We start from the raw sequence: 15,592 nt of genomic DNA, 5'->3' as shown, positions 1-15,592 counted from the left end.
TTTCTCCCGGGGCCGGCCCGGTGGCTCAGGAGGTTAGAGCTCCGTGCTCCTATCTCCGAAGGCTGCTGGTTTGATTCCCACATGGGCCAGTGGGCTCTCAACCACAAGGTTGCCAGTTCAATTCCTCGAGTCCCACAAGGCATGGTGGGCAGCGCCCCATGCAACTAAAGATTGAACATGGCACCCTGAGCTGAGCTGTGGCTGAGCTCCCAGATGGCTCAGTTGGTTGGAGCACGTGCTCTCAACCACAAGGTTGATGGTTTGACTCCCAGCAAGGGATGGTGGGCTGTGCCCCCTGCAAATAGCAACGGCAACTGGACTTGGAGCTGAGCTGTGCCCTCCACAACTAAGACTGAATTGACAACAACTTGACTTGGAAAAAAAAAAAGTTCTGGAAGTACACACTGTTCCCCAATAAAGTCCTATTCTCCTTCCCCAATAAAATCTTTTTTAAAAAAATTATTTCTCCCTCATATGGAAGAAGTCCAGATTTGGTTTTCCAGGTCATGTATGACAATTCTACACCACCAAGGATGTAGGCAACGTCTATCTTACTGCCCCACTCTTTCTGTGCAATGGGTCAAGGTCCAGGTGGCTTCAAAAACTCTGGCCATTGTATCTTCATTACAGGCAGCAGAAAGGGGAAGGCAAAGAAAGTAAATTCCCAGACTCTTCCTAGAAGCCGACACAATATTCTGCTTTCACATTTTGGCAAGAAATTAAACAGATAGCCACATCTAGCTGTAAGAAAGGTAGCAAACTCTTTTAGCTGGATATTTTTAGCTGGAGTCACTGCTACCTCAAATGAAATTGGGGTCTTACTGCAGCAAAGAAAGGATAATCACATTAACGTAGACAACGAGCAGCCTCTGCCACATTGAGATTTCTACAGTTTTAGTATCTATAAATTGTTGTTGTTTTTTCTTGGATTAGTCAGTTTGTCCAGAGAAGACTCCTTCAATTTTCCCTCATTTTAATCTCCCAACAACAAAGACGAAGGAGATGCCTCTGGTGGCCTTAGGCACACCTCAGTGGCAGTGGACAGGTCTGTGTAACACACCTTGCTCTGACAAAGTCCAACCTTAAGCACATACTGGGTGTCCTTCTGCTCTCTGCCCAGAGCATGGGGATGTCATAGAGCCTGACAGGTCAATGCCTTAGAGCCACCCAACGGTGAAGGGGATTGAAAGATGAATGTCCCAGCCTCCTCGTCCCTGGAGATTTGAACAATTGAATGGCGTTCTGTAGGCTTCTCAGGCGGTCCTGATGAAATTGAGCTCCAGGTGCCCACAGCAAAAATTGATAACACATACTTGTGTTGACTTTCCTTCCTTCTCTGTTTCAGTCTGTTTACTACTTCACTTTTGCTTCCTTAGACCATGTCCCGAATAAAATAAGTGCACCAAGGTCTTAGGCTTTGCTTCTGGCAAAAACCTCAAACTAAGATAAAAAGTAATCTCATTATTTAAATTCTAAGCTTAGATTCTTACATTTCTTCTACTCATATAAAATTGCAGTGTAACAGCCAGAAAATACCTGTTGTCAAGAAAAGAACCTAGAAAAAGTAATCCATAGTTTTGAATTCTGTATTCATATTTCTGTTCACTTTTTATGACTGACATATGGTGAAAAAAGAATATTAACTCAATTCTTAACTCAAAAATGTATAGATGAGGTTTGGGCCAAGAATCTGTCATAACTAGCTGGGACAAATGGCAGGTGTTCTGAGAAGATGAATCTCCCATCTTCATGCTTGTAAAAATCGACATAAGTTTTAGAAAATATGATAGTCTGAAATTGAATGTACTGTTAAAAGTGAAATACCTAGCTCTTACAGGTCATTGTGCACTTGTTACCTTGATACTATGAATTAGTTACATATCTCTCTCCCTAACACAGCACTTGTAATGTGTAAGGAACTGATTAATTCTTGTTGAATAAGTGAACAAATGATTAAAATTATAGTATATACTAGTTTCTGTTTTTTCATCTTGTAAAATAAATTAAGAGTACTGTGCTGATATATTTGAGGGAATTATTTTTGAGTATTTATAAAATATTTCACAATCTGTGAAGCTATAGGGACGGTTTCTTTCCTGCGGGCACTGTTAGGAGCTCCATCCCCCTCCTCTGATACTAATTGGAGCAGTCTTCGGTGGGCACCACAGTTAGAGGCCTTCCCGTCAAAAGAATGTTGAGTGATCACAGCTGCTAGGGACGGACCTCCCCGGCACCCCAGCCAGATTTCGCCCCAAACCCGGAGGCCTAACCCTATAAAACAAAGCACCCGACCCCAGTAAGTGCTCAGTCTTTGGGAATAATCCCACTGAGCCCGCCGGCGTAATAAAGCTGTGTTCTCCCTAATCTCTGTGTGCTCCTTGAGTCTCTCAGTCCCCACTGCTTTTCAGCAACAAAGCAATATCTAAAATCTTAACACCAATATTATAATTCTGACAGGGAAATATATCGAAACATATCAAAATTTACTATTTTTTAATACTTTAAATGAATTATGTGGTAGTATCTAAGAAATAATAGATCACAAGTCAGTTATTTAAAATAAAATATTTATTTTGAACTCATTTAATAGATAATTTTGAACCAGAATAAGGTGCTAAATTATACTAAATAATAATTATCTATTGGAATTTAAAAACTTTAACAGAAAAAGAGAATAGGATGTGCTAGTCATAAATATATTTTACAATTCACATATTTATTGTGTAATAAGATACATTACATTCTAACAACTGCAAATAGGACATTGTGAGGATTTTGATATCTAGACTATCCATTACAGTCTCACAAATCTTAAAGCTCTTAACAGAGAAGAGCCATTAGCAAATTTATGCATCTAAGCTCAATTTAATTGAATTTAATGAGTTTTATTAAATTTTGTGCCCAGCATTGTTGTTTGTGTAGTAAACTCAAGTTATCAGTAGAGGTTGTCCTCCTGAGTATACCAGGAAAAAAAGTTCCAAGGAGCCCGTTTACTTGACTCTAGCAGGATAGGGTGGGGAGGAAGCAAGAGAGAAAGAGGTACTTATTTTTTTTGTTGCTCCCCCTAGGAAGTTGCCAATAATCCTTACTTGGGGGTTCAACTGTGTAATTCTGTGTTGATTTATTTTTTTATGTGCAAATGTACTGTATTGCATTCCTAGGGTTGCCGTAACAAAGTACCACAGCTTGGTAGCTTAAAACAACAGAAATTTATTCTATCATAGTTCTGGAGGCTAGAGGTCCAAGATCAAGGTATTGGGAGGGTCATGTTCTTCTCTCTGAAGGCTCTAGGGAGGATCCTTCCTTGCCTCCTCCTAGCTTCTGGTCGTTTCCGGCAATTCTTGGCATTTCTGCCTCTGTTTTCACATAACCTTCTTCACTGTGCATTTATGTCTCTCCTCTTTTCAGAAGGACACCAGTTCTTAGACCCATCACAATCCAATATAAACTCACCTTAACTAACTACATCTGCAAAGACTCTAGTTCCAAATAAAGTACATTCATAGATAGCTGGGGTTAGGACTTCAGCATTCTTTTTGGGGGTGGGGTGGGGGTGGGGAGGACACAATTCAACGCACAACATGAATCAGCAATATTTCTTTCCAAGAGTGGAAAATAGCACCACCTTTTCGGTAGAGGCAAGGGGTACTGTCTATATTGTTCATAATCCTTATTTCTAACTAAAATCCAGTGCTAAATTGCACATAGCAATATAGTTAAGACATGTTTAAAGAGACATAGGAATATATAAGCATTTTAGAAGTCAAATAAACCAGTAATGAAAATAGTGAATATTGAGGTGACAAAGAGGACTTAATTTCCTTCTCTTTGTGATGGATTCACTAACCTGAAATGGAATATAAAAGAACTAAATCAGACTCTGCAAACAGTGGAATACTCTAAATGTATTTTCACTGAGGGCAGGTCCAATGAATATAGGGATAGCAAACAACATTACTTAACGTTGAGAAAACATTATGTAATGAATATGCAAATTAGACTTCCCTTTCATATTCAGAAAATGGATACAAACACGTTTGATTTTGCTTCAACTTTATCTACAATTAAGCCATCTAATGCTTCTGTCAACCCTAGTGACTCTGGGATTATTAAGATCAAATGCATAATATGTTGGTCCACTGAAGAAATAGAAGAAATCTGTTTAAAAAAAAGAGAGAATATATTGAATTAACCTGTAGAAGTAACATCTCAGATGTTTTCAATTAAAAAGACCCCATTCCTATCCCAAGATAACATTCAAATGCAAATGCGCTATTTTAAATCTTTAAACAAATTTATTACTAGTTTTCTTTTCTACTTACCATTCCGCTGGAAAACTGCATCAACTCTATTTTCTATTCCTTGAAAGTTACTTGCTATGCATTTTGGATAACCTGGATCCATGGATTGTCTTTGGTTATCATATCTGATGAGAAAAAAAAAGTCCCATGTTTTAAGACCAGAACAGTATATAATGATAATGGTTTTCTCAAACTGCATATAATTTACAAAGTGCCTTCCCACTTATTTTCTCATTCGTTCTTCACAATGTCCTATTTACTGGGACTAAGATTGGTTAACCTCTCTACCTAAGTGTACATACCTATTTATAAAATATATGGGTATCATTAATACTAAAATGATACTAAAGAGATGCTTTTGATTGCTGGTGCAGTGTTATTTTTAAAAAGAAGAGCTGTATTTTCTAAGGCTTTTAATTAATTGGTACACAGTTAGTTTGCCTCTCTCTGTCTGTCTCTCTCTCTGGACAAATGTAATAGTAAGTCTAACGTGGGCACCAAATTTTGTAGGCTTTCTGGATAATATCTGCTTGAGTATGTTATAATTTAACTCACAAATGAGAATTAGCTTAACTTTTTCTTTGCATCCCATCCTAGCGCTTTAATAAGGCTTGCTATGTTTCGTGATATAGAATCTTCAATACTTTTGTGCAGGTATTTTAATTTTATAAAAATGAAATTTTCAAAAGCCATAGCAACATCAATCTTCTTATGAAAAAGAATGCCTATCAAAGACCGCCTAGATTTTTAAAACCTCTGGTGCCTGATTGTTAGTGGTTTGTAGACAGGGTAAAGAGATTTCAATCTCTAGTTGGAAAAATAGTCTACCTTACCTCCAGAATTGGTTGTTTACAAAGAAGTATGTTTTTGTCCTGTAGGAAACCGCTGCATCAATGGCTTGGACACTGCTTGGAAAGCCGTAGTTTGATATATGCTTGGGGTAACCTTGCTGAATGTCATAGCCTCTCAGAGCCCAGTACTGGTTGCCTGCAAATGATTCCAGTTATATGTTAGATAACGTTCTTCCATTCCTACAAAACAATGTGAATCATTTCTTAGTCTTTGCATAAATTTAACGTAGAAATGAAAATGGGGCAAATAGTCTTTAAAATATCAAGGTGGAAAAGTGAAGTTCATTAGGCTGTGATAGACGAGTGTTTCTCCAGCTCCTATAAAAAAAATTCCGACTGCTTAGTCTCACATTTAGGGCCTCACAATTGGATGTCTTGTCTCATGGGACTTCTAGACAGAGATTAAATTATAGCCTAGGGGAATCTTAGGAAATTATATCTAGGATGAGGGTGCAGTAACACTAAAGGTGATCTATTAAGCTTTTCTCATTTTGTAGATGAGAAAACTGAGGCCTGAGGAGGCTACAACCTGCTCAAGTTCACACAGTAGTTAGTGACAGAGATGGGACTCTACCGGAGCTCTAGACAAAAGCCAGTCCAGCGTAACACTCTCTCATTGGCTCACCTCCTCTAAACCTGGTAGGGATCACAAAGAAATCCTTCCCCTCCCTTCAGGCAGAATGAAAATGAGATGAAAACCCTAGGCACTTACCTTTAAATAGGAAAACTAGGTCCCTGTCAAAATCCTCATAAGCAGCCTGTATACCAGTTGGCAGGGATGGCCAGAATAGAGAAATAAAATTGAGTTCAACTGTTGGTATCTGAGGATGCCTTCTCCAGAAGTATCTAATAGAACACCAAGGAGAAAATCACACACTATCGACTAAGTAGGCAGCTTCTGAGAGTCTTGGGCTTGTACTGGCTCTTGTAAGATTGCTGGGAAGATATGACAATATAGTGAATACAAAATTTCTAGCACAGTGACCAACATTTCGCCAGTGCTTTATGGTGGTATTGTCCATCTGTTTTCAGAGGGGTTGTAGGAGTGACCTCATTTGATTACATTTTTTACTGTCACGCCCTCCCCCCACAAATATTATTTTAGTCTCCTTGATTATCATTCCTACAAAATGATGAGAATATTTAGAATATTCCAGCAAAAATTATACAAGGACACTCAGCCTGTGATTACATAATCACAAAATAGCTGATGGAAAATTGAAAAATTCAATCACTTAGATGACTTGCCCTGCAGCTTATTAGGTGATAATTTTCATTTACTTGACAGAGTTTGAGTGGAATTAAACGATGTTTTGGTGTTGGACAAATCTAGCTATGCAGTTCCCAAGCAGCTAGAGCCTATGTCTGTTTATATCACCATAAACGTCTGAATGTTCATGAATGTTTCAGTTTTCTTTTTCTGGATGTTTTGAGTTACAGAGTTACAAAACACTATAAATTCCAATGAGATGATATGTGTAGAATTCAAAGAAAAAACTGAGTAATGTGTAATATATACTTAATTAGAATCTTGTTTTAAGTTATGCCAGCAAGAAATGAAAGGAAGGAATAGTTCAATCTTATACTTGTCTTTAAAGAAAAGCATTTCTCCACGGAGTGTGGTGATAGCATCAAATGTCAGTCTGGGGTCACAGGCTCTGGGTGTGGTTGGTCCAGTTGGTTGGATAGGGTTATTTGAAGGTCCTGAAAAAAAAAAAAAGGCTTTTTATAAGGATAAGTCCACTGTGATTCTTTATTGTATTTCAGCACTTCTCAGGATGGTGAAGTGTCTTCACATACAGAGAAATGTTACCAGACCATCACACAGGCATCAAAGTAACTGTACATTTGGCCCTCTTAATTTTTTTTTTCTAATAAGAGTAATGATGATTTTTAGAGACAGTTCCAGGTCAAATTGTGAAGTAAAGAAATTTGAATTGAATGCCCCTCCACTTAAAATTCTAATCCCATCTTTCTCGCCTCTCTTGCTTCCTCTTTCTGCATTTTTGGTCACTTAGTATCCAATTCCTACTTCCCCACCAAAATCCAGCTTCAGGAAAGGAGCTGATATCAATCTTTTACCCCCACACCATAAATCTAAATAAAATTTTAGGAATAATTTTTCTATAAGTATTTGCTTGTAACTGTTTTCTCATTGTAGAAGGGCTATACACATAGTTAAGAGGATTTAAAATATTGATGAGCAAAAGAAAGAGATGTTTTTAGGGGGAAAGGAGTTAGGGAATAGAGACAGTTAGAGTAGGTCTTTTCATTCTTAAAAATTCTACTGTGATGAAAAAATTCCCTAGTTGCGGTATCCTGGCTTGCTTGGTTTTATAATGCTGTCCCACCAGAGAGGACAGAATGCTTTTCCCAGATCTATTCCATTCCACTCCCTTCAACACTTTTTAGAGAGCTGCAAATCTCTTCTCTGGTTTCTCGTTCTTATAGGCACTAGAGGGCAGGAGGGCAAGAGGGAAAGGACATGCAACGGTCTTTCCCAGACAGTACAGTGGTACCTTGGTTTTCGAAAGTAATCCACGAGTTCTGAAATGTTCGAAAACAGCCAACAGCTAGGCCTCAGGATCTTGCACTCAGCGGAAGCCATGTGACATGTTCGACTTTTGAGTTGTGTTCGAAAACTGAAGCATTTACTTCCGGGTTTATGGCGTTCATAAACCAAAATGTTTGTCACTGGAGACGTTCGAAAACCGAGGTACTACTGTACTTCTTATAACAGGGCCAGAGGCCTCTATATTCCTCCCTGGAAGGTTTCAGTCAGGTCTTCACAAAATGTTTCTATCTCTCCATGCTCCATTTCCAGTCCCCTCCTTCCCCCCAGAGACAACAATCTTAATGTGTTCAATATACATATATCTTTTGGTTAGCATGTTTCTTGAAAATTCCTTTCTTTATCTATGTGCATTTCTAATTTATGTAGGTTCATATATTGTGTAATTTAATTCATACACTATGTAATGTGTATTATTCTATTTCTTTTCCATGAAGCACAATGTTTTAAAGCCCCATATATGTTGTTGCCATATGGACATCTAACTCAGTGCTTCTCACTGCTGCACATTACTCTATGGCATGGATCCAGTACATTTTACTTGAACATTCTCCTCCTAACGGACTCCCAGGTAGCCTCCAACATCCACCACACTGACAGGACTGCAGTGTACACCCTTGACATGCTGAGGTCTCACAGTGACCTTACCATAGAGCGCCTGAATGCCGTTGATGTCATCTTGATGGAGTGCGTAGGTGCTGGGTTCACTGAAAGCGTAGTTGGGATACATCAGAGCACCAGGGTCAGTGGAGTGAGAAAGTCCCAATGAATGGCCAAATTCATGGGCAGCAACAAGAAACAAGTTGTAATCTGAAATGCAAGCATGTATGGTGAATGGCTCCAAGTATATCCAAGTGTGGTGGAAATATGATCTCAAGGAATGTAGCTTCTGGGCCAAAACTGCCTGGAGAAATAGCCCTTCCCATGCCTGCCTTTTTCTTTTTTCCCTTCAGGTACCTGAAAATATGAAGATTAAAAGGAATCAAAGAAGGGATTATAGGGTGAGATTAGGTGAATGTAAGCTTCTCATCAAATCTTAGAATCAAGCAAAGCTGCTTATATTCTGATTTGCATATTTTGTGGGTGTGGACCTGAGGCTTAGAGAAATGATGGCAGAGCTATCACAGGTCTCATGATACTCAGAAGCCCTCTTCTGTTGTGTATCCACTCGCACCCCTCTGCAGTCTTCCAGATGTCAGCTCCATTAGTAGAGTCTCAGTAAACATATAGAAACATAAGAAGCCTTCCAGGCAGCAGCCTTAGATGCAGAACAGACTCACTTATCACCCACAGTTTTGCACCAGCTCTTCTCTCATTCTGAGCTCTCCAAGAAACTTCAGGAATTCTCTACCAAAAGGAGACATATCCTGCCTCTTATCGTTCCCTTCCCTCATCTTTTTAACTTCCACCTTGCTCGGCCTTTAACATAGTGCCTTTAACAACTGGGAACGCAAAAACTTCCTAGACTCATACTTCTTATTAAACAAAACCCAAGCACCTTTGCCAAGTCTGAGATCTCTCCACTTGGTTTCAGCAGATATTTGAGGGCTTGACTTCTGATATGAACCCTTCATTCCAGCCAGTCTACGGGCCGTCTCACAAACACACTGTGCATTTTCTTACATGCTGACATTTTAAGTCATAGTTGCACTTTCTATATACTAAGAAGTGTAATATTATTCAATCTTCACAACATTTTTATGAAATATTGTCAGAAATATTTTTACAATAAGGAACTAAAGCCCACAGGTTTTCAATATCTTGTTATTAGTCTTGCAACTTACAGTGGTAGAGCTGGGGTCAATCCTAGGAACGATGACAAGACTTGTGCTATTAACACAATGTTCAGCTTCCTGTTGATAAGTAGCCTGGTAAAATTCTACCCATGCTCCAAGATCTACTTTCTTGAGCAACACATCCTTTTTTTGCCCCCTGCATTCATGAATGCATTTCAAAACACATCTTTGAGTGCCTGGGTACTGTGAGAGGGGCTCTGGGGCATTTATCATGACAAATAGTCTGAAAGGGGAGATGTATACAAAAAGTTGAATGGACAGAATAATGAGGAGAGCAGTCAGGATTCTGAGGAGGAGGACCTCATTTCCAGTTGAAAGGCAAGATGGAAGTGGCATTTGACATAGCATGGGAAGAGAGAAATTTGGGGTGTTTGAAGTGTGGGAAAGGTCATTTTAGGAAGAGGAAGCAATGCAAGCAAATAGAGGAAAATTGGAAAGCACCTGGTGTGTTCTACAAAGAATGAATGTACGATGTGGCCACTGTATGTGAAATATGAAGACAAGCCATGAAAAGATGAGGTTGGAAAATCAAGAGCTTCAGTGTCAAGTGAAGGTATTTGGACATTATTTGGTCCAGAAAATGTAAACACTGAAAGTTTTAAGCAGGAGACTAATGTAATCCCAGATGGGCTTTCCAAAGACAAACGTTGCTACAGTGTTGGGAAAAATTAGAGGGAGCAGAGATCGGCGGTGAACAGTCCAGGTGGGAATCTGGATCATTTAGTTTGGATGAGAGGTAATGGCCGTCTGAACTAGTGGAGAGGGCAATAGGAATGCAAAGTAGTTATGAGTGTTGTTTATCTTTGGGTACGCACAGCACTTAGCACAGGGACTTGGGTAGAATAAATACTTGCAACATGTAGTTTGAATAAATGGTGGGAGAAAAAAGGCCGAGCAAGGTGAAAGGTTCCTTTCCTACTGTCTTCTAAAAAGTATTCTGTGACATATTCTGTGACATATGGCCTAGTGAAGTACCATATGGACTGGATATCCTTGTCCTTAGCCTCAATTCTTCCTTTCAAGTGGTCAAATCTTCTTATTCTGAGTCTTCTTCTGAAAAAGGGGGCTTGCTATGTAGGGACATATGGTTGAAAAAGAGCTAGGTGAAGACAAAATAAGTAGATGAAAAAAAAAGATGGCTGCTCTTTTCTAAGTAGGGCAATTTTCTAAACGAACTCAATTATTTCTGAATTTCCAAAAATAGGACCTTTTTCAAACATCATTAAATTTCAGAATATTAAAAGAAAGATATACCCTAAGGCAGTCAGTGGTCAGCAAACTTTTTCTGTAAAGGTCCAGATAGGGACTATTTCAGGCTTAGTGATTATTTTCAGTCTCTGTGGCAACTATTTGACTCTGCTAATGAGCATGGAAACAGCCATAGATGATACATAAACAAGTAAGTATGCTGCTGTTGCAGTAAAACTTTATTTATATAAACAGGGCCATGCAGGATTTAGTCATGGTCTGTAGCTTACTGATTCCTGTCGTAGTAAACAAGGTCAGTAATTAGCCTTAGGATTTTTTTTAAACCTAAATTGACAGTATCTTGAGGTAGGGAAAATTTTAAACAGTCAGTTTGTGTGAGTGTGAAGTGTTACAACAACTTGGATGTGTGTGTGTGTGTGTAAATTCTAATAGGGCAAATGTTTATTAAGAAGCTGCATGTTGATCTAACGTTGGTTAACTTACTTTTGGAGGTTTTGGTCCATGTTTCTTCAGCATCAAAATGAGCATCTCCTCCAATACCTTGGCCTGGCTGAAAGGCATGAGCAAGGATTCCATCGGGTCCATCAAATGGAGAATTGTCACCGTGATCTGAAATAAAACAATTTGTATTAGGTCTTTGCCAACTCTCATGTTAGCCAGAGAAAGCAAAATTGAGCATGACTGCTTCTAGCCCACCTCCGTGGACAAAATCAATATTGATGTCTGCTTCTTTCCCAAAGATCTTGGTGAAGGTCAGGGGTGATGCACCACTCCAGACTTGAAAGGCTTTCTCAATAGCTGTGTCCACATCAGCTTTTGACAGTTGTGGAGTATAGTTAACAATCCTTCAAAACAAGAAGATGTGTGAAGGGCTCATTATTGTTTAGAACAGCAGTCCATCAACAGATTGAGTTTCTCCATTTTAAAGTGAGTTGCATACGTGATGAGCTTCCACTGGAGAGGGTATAGGGAGGGAGTGCCGGATGTAGGGTTGAAGACAGACGTGGGCTCTGGACAAGTTGTTACATGTCTTTAAACTCAGTTTCCTTATTTATAAAATGAGGATAATAATATAGGGCCCATCTCATAGTTATTGTGGGTGGTTAAATACATATAAAGTGTTTAGTTCACTACTTGGCAAATAGTAGTGTTCAACAAAGATTGGGTATTATCATTATGATCGTCGTCATCATCAAGATGCATGAAAGGTGGGGCTAAATTCTCTCCAGCAATTATTAAACTTTTTTGGGTCCTAAAGTGAGTTATCAGAGAGACAAGCTAATATTGCCATAATCTTCTTTAGATTATTAGAGAAGGGAAACAAAAAATGGCAGACTTTGGAGTGAAGAGAGCACGTGAGATCTTTATCCTTTCATTCTTGTACTCATTCACTAGAATCTGAACTCTGCAAGGATAGGGATGTTTATTTATTTGTCTTTGGTGGATCTCAAGTCCTAGAACAGTACCCGGCACATCATAAATGCTCAATAAACACTGACTGAATGAATGAATTTTGAAACTGGAAATATCACCTGTATGTCAGGTTGGTTTGCTTCCACTTGGGGTTTCCTGGGGTTAACATAAAATCACCAAGGTCAGGTACTCCACAACGCGGCTTTTGCATCATCTCCAGAGTTTCCTCATTTGGCTTCCCCGTCACACTCAACCCAAAGAATTGCTGCATTTCTTTAAGTTTTTCAACCATCACACTTGCGCTGTTCTGCCTTTCAGAGCGGTATCTGGTACTTGGTAACTGGTAGAAATTTTCTAGGTAACGCTGGACAAAGACAAACATGAGGAAACTTGCTGTGAAATTACCTTCAATTCTCTGGGCATTTGCATTCCTTTCAAGGTACTGCAGACTTATGAGTGTAACAATCTAATAACCTGATAGTCACAGGTACAAAAACACAAACTTGTAGGTTGGTTTTGAAAGAACAGTACCTATTGGAAAGAAGAGCCCCTCTGTCAGTGCTCCAGTTAATGTTTATGCATAAAAATAGGTATTTCGTAAAGGATAAGGTCTAAGTCCTCATGCAAAACGCTAGAATACAATCAGGAGACTGCCTTCTTATTTTTATACAAAAGAATATCACTAACTTTTATTGACTTCTTAAGGGATTAGTTGCATCAGTGCAGATTCTCTTTTAATCCTCTTTTCACTACTGTAAAGAGGATTTACTCATCCTCATTTAAGAAATGGAGCTACAGAGAAGGAAGGAACTTGCCTAGATGACAATTCATGTTGCTTTTCAAATGAGAATTAACAATTTCAGAAGAAGAACCCCAATAAGTTCTGGGGCAACTGCAGTGTCACTGACATAAGCATTTTACCCACCACAGTAACTCTTTGAAAGGGTAGACACTTATTAAGAAGTAAATGTTCTGAGGGGCAGAAAGCCAATCGTAAGACTTCTTTCTCCCACCTTAAGCATCCTGTGAACACCTGGCGCTTTGCAAGTGACAGGGGAGAGAGGACTTTTGTGCTCTCACAGGCTTTGGGATCAGATTGATTTGGGTTCAAATCTGAGCTCTGCTACAAAGTAACTGAGCTCTTGGAAATATTACTTAACTGACTTAAGATTTGCTTTAGTTTCTAAAGTGGAAATAAGAATACCCCTTTCACAAGGTTGTCGTAAGGCTAAAATGAGATAACATTTGCAAAATATTTAGCAGAGTGCCTTGTACAGAGTAAATACTCAATATACTGTAGCTATTAGCTCAGAGGTTACTACTACCATTGTGAGATACTTCTAAAAAGTAAAAGAAAAAGCAACAAGAATGCTTTACTGAAACTGTATTGCTAAGAAAATTGTGCATGACAAATTTGTGACAGAATTCCCTTGTGTTTCTTAAAAATTTGGCCTGATGTTCATACTGTGAAACAATGGAAAAAAGCTATGGGTTCTGCTTTTATAGAGCTTCCAAGAGTTTATTTGTAAACATTCCCATAATCTAGTATAAGGAAATCTGATCATACTATAAACAGATTTTAGTTCCTTATAATATCCCATTCTGATGCTGTTTTGTACACCTGGGATTTGGGACTGTAAAGATAAGTCATCCAGAAATCACCAGACATATATTAATAGTAACCGGTGCAGCTAGACTAGAAGGGAAAATCTTAGGTAAGTAGCAGAGAAAATCATTTAGTTTTGTAATTGAAACCAAAAAAAAAAAAAAAAAAAAAAAAAAGAAACCATTCCTGCTAAAAGGGTTCCCCTGCTGGAGGTAACAGGGTTTTCCCAGGGTTTGAAGAACCCAGCTTATTTTCATGCCTGGCTTTCAGAGGATCCAAATTGGAAGCCCCCAAATCACTGAAATGAGTTGTTCAAGCTCAAACAAATCATCTGCATAATTTCTTTCAGGCTGCTTTAACTAAAAAGAGAACACAACCCACACAATTTCTTAATAATCAGCAAGTCAACCACCCATCTGTCAATTTACCTGAATCATTTCTATAGTTTTCTCTTCTCGGGATTCAGAAGGTACTGGAACGGCCTTGGAAAGCTCCATGTTGAGTATGAGCAGAGGTGGAAGCATCATCAGACTGAACATGGCTTTTCCTCCAAACTCTACCTCTCGTGGCCTTCCTCTCTGCCCCTCTGTGTAGGGTCCGTCCCTGGTGGGTGCCCAGACGTTTACAGAATTGTGTGTTCCTCACTCCTCTCTGTTGGCCCTTTATAAAGCCATGCCTTAAACAATTGCCACATGAGGAATGTGAAGAAACACAGGTTAATTACAGTCTGACAATTTTGCAATGTTATATCATACGATTTAGTATCCCAAAAACGGAGGAGTCTTTCAACAGAAAAAAAAATACAATTTGCTACTCATTGCATTTGGGGTTTTTTGTTAGGTATTTACTTTTGCAAAATTGTCGGGTCAAGGAAAAGGAATAGGAGACTAATCTTGAAGTTAATGAACAGCAGTTATCTATGGGTTTGCATTTGCTGGGTATGTAAAACACTGAGGCTCTCTTAATTTACGTAGGGGAATATTGTTAGATTAGCAGTAGCTATCTTGGGACCAAGGAGCCCAGTTCGAGAATCTCTGTACTTACTCACCCTTACTGCATGTGAGAAGAGTGTGTCTGGGTGTGTTGTCACAAAGCAGGATTTGTATGGGAGTCTTGGATCAGCTTCAGAAGAATGTGGTTTTGGCATTAATGTAGTAGAAAGTTTCCAGCCTACAAGCTGGTTTTCCACAGGAAAGACAAAGAAAGCAATACTGATGAGGATAATAATAAAATTTGTTGAATATTTATTGTGTCCCAGATATACATGCTGTACAAATATTACCTCTTGCTGTCCTCACACGACCTTGGAAGGTAGGTGCTATTAGCTGCATTTTGCAGATGGAATCAAATCCAGAGAAGTGAGACGACTTGTAAAGTCACATGCTAAGTTTGTGGAAAAGCCAGGATTCAATTCCAGGTGGTATGTTTAGAGAGACTGAGCTGGCAGCTACTCCCGTGTTTCCCCCAAAATAAGACCTACCCCGAAAATAAGCCCCAATTAAGATCATCAGCCAGACAGACACATTTAGTACGTTATGACGATGTTCCAGAAGAAGATGACATGACTGTATTTGAATAAATGTAGATTGTTTTATGTGAAAAAATAAGACAGCCCCTGAAAATACGCCCTGATGCGCCTTTGGAGCAAAAGTTAAGGTAAGACACGATCTTATGTTTGGGGAAATATGGTATAAGACCTGGTCTTATTTTCAGGGAAACACGGTATCTCAGGCTGTTTTATAGTCTGCACTCAAGTGTCCCGGTTGGCCCATAATAGAGCAGAAGCTCTAGGCCTGTAACAACCGGTTACAATGGTTTGTGTTCGTGGAGAAGGAGACAGGGAA

The 15,592-nt window shown here is 39.1% G+C and overlaps 1 protein-coding gene across 1 annotated transcript; it reads right to left on the bottom strand.

Moving 5' to 3' along the window:
• Window positions 1-3,190: 3,190 nt before the first annotated feature.
• MMP8 (matrix metallopeptidase 8) lies at window positions 3,191-14,373 on the bottom strand. The gene is made up of 10 exons (XM_019712676.2): window positions 14,177-14,373; window positions 12,262-12,506; window positions 11,426-11,574; window positions 11,213-11,338; window positions 8,373-8,534; window positions 6,739-6,856; window positions 5,865-5,998; window positions 5,135-5,288; window positions 4,323-4,426; window positions 3,191-4,158 (listed from the first exon to the last, which is right to left on the bottom strand). Exons 1-10 carry the CDS (start codon window positions 14,285-14,287, stop codon window positions 4,055-4,057), a joined length of 1,407 nt encoding a protein of 468 aa, XP_019568235.2. The 5' UTR covers window positions 14,288-14,373; the 3' UTR covers window positions 3,191-4,054.
• Between the last annotated feature and the right edge of the window lie 1,219 nt (window positions 14,374-15,592).

This window comes from Rhinolophus sinicus, linkage group LG06 (genome assembly GCF_036562045.2).
Source record: "Rhinolophus sinicus isolate RSC01 linkage group LG06, ASM3656204v1, whole genome shotgun sequence".
Classification (NCBI taxonomy): Eukaryota; Metazoa; Chordata; class Mammalia; order Chiroptera; family Rhinolophidae; genus Rhinolophus; species Rhinolophus sinicus.
The sequence above is the reverse complement of the archived record's forward strand: the minus strand, read 5'-3'. Positions and strand labels throughout refer to the sequence as shown.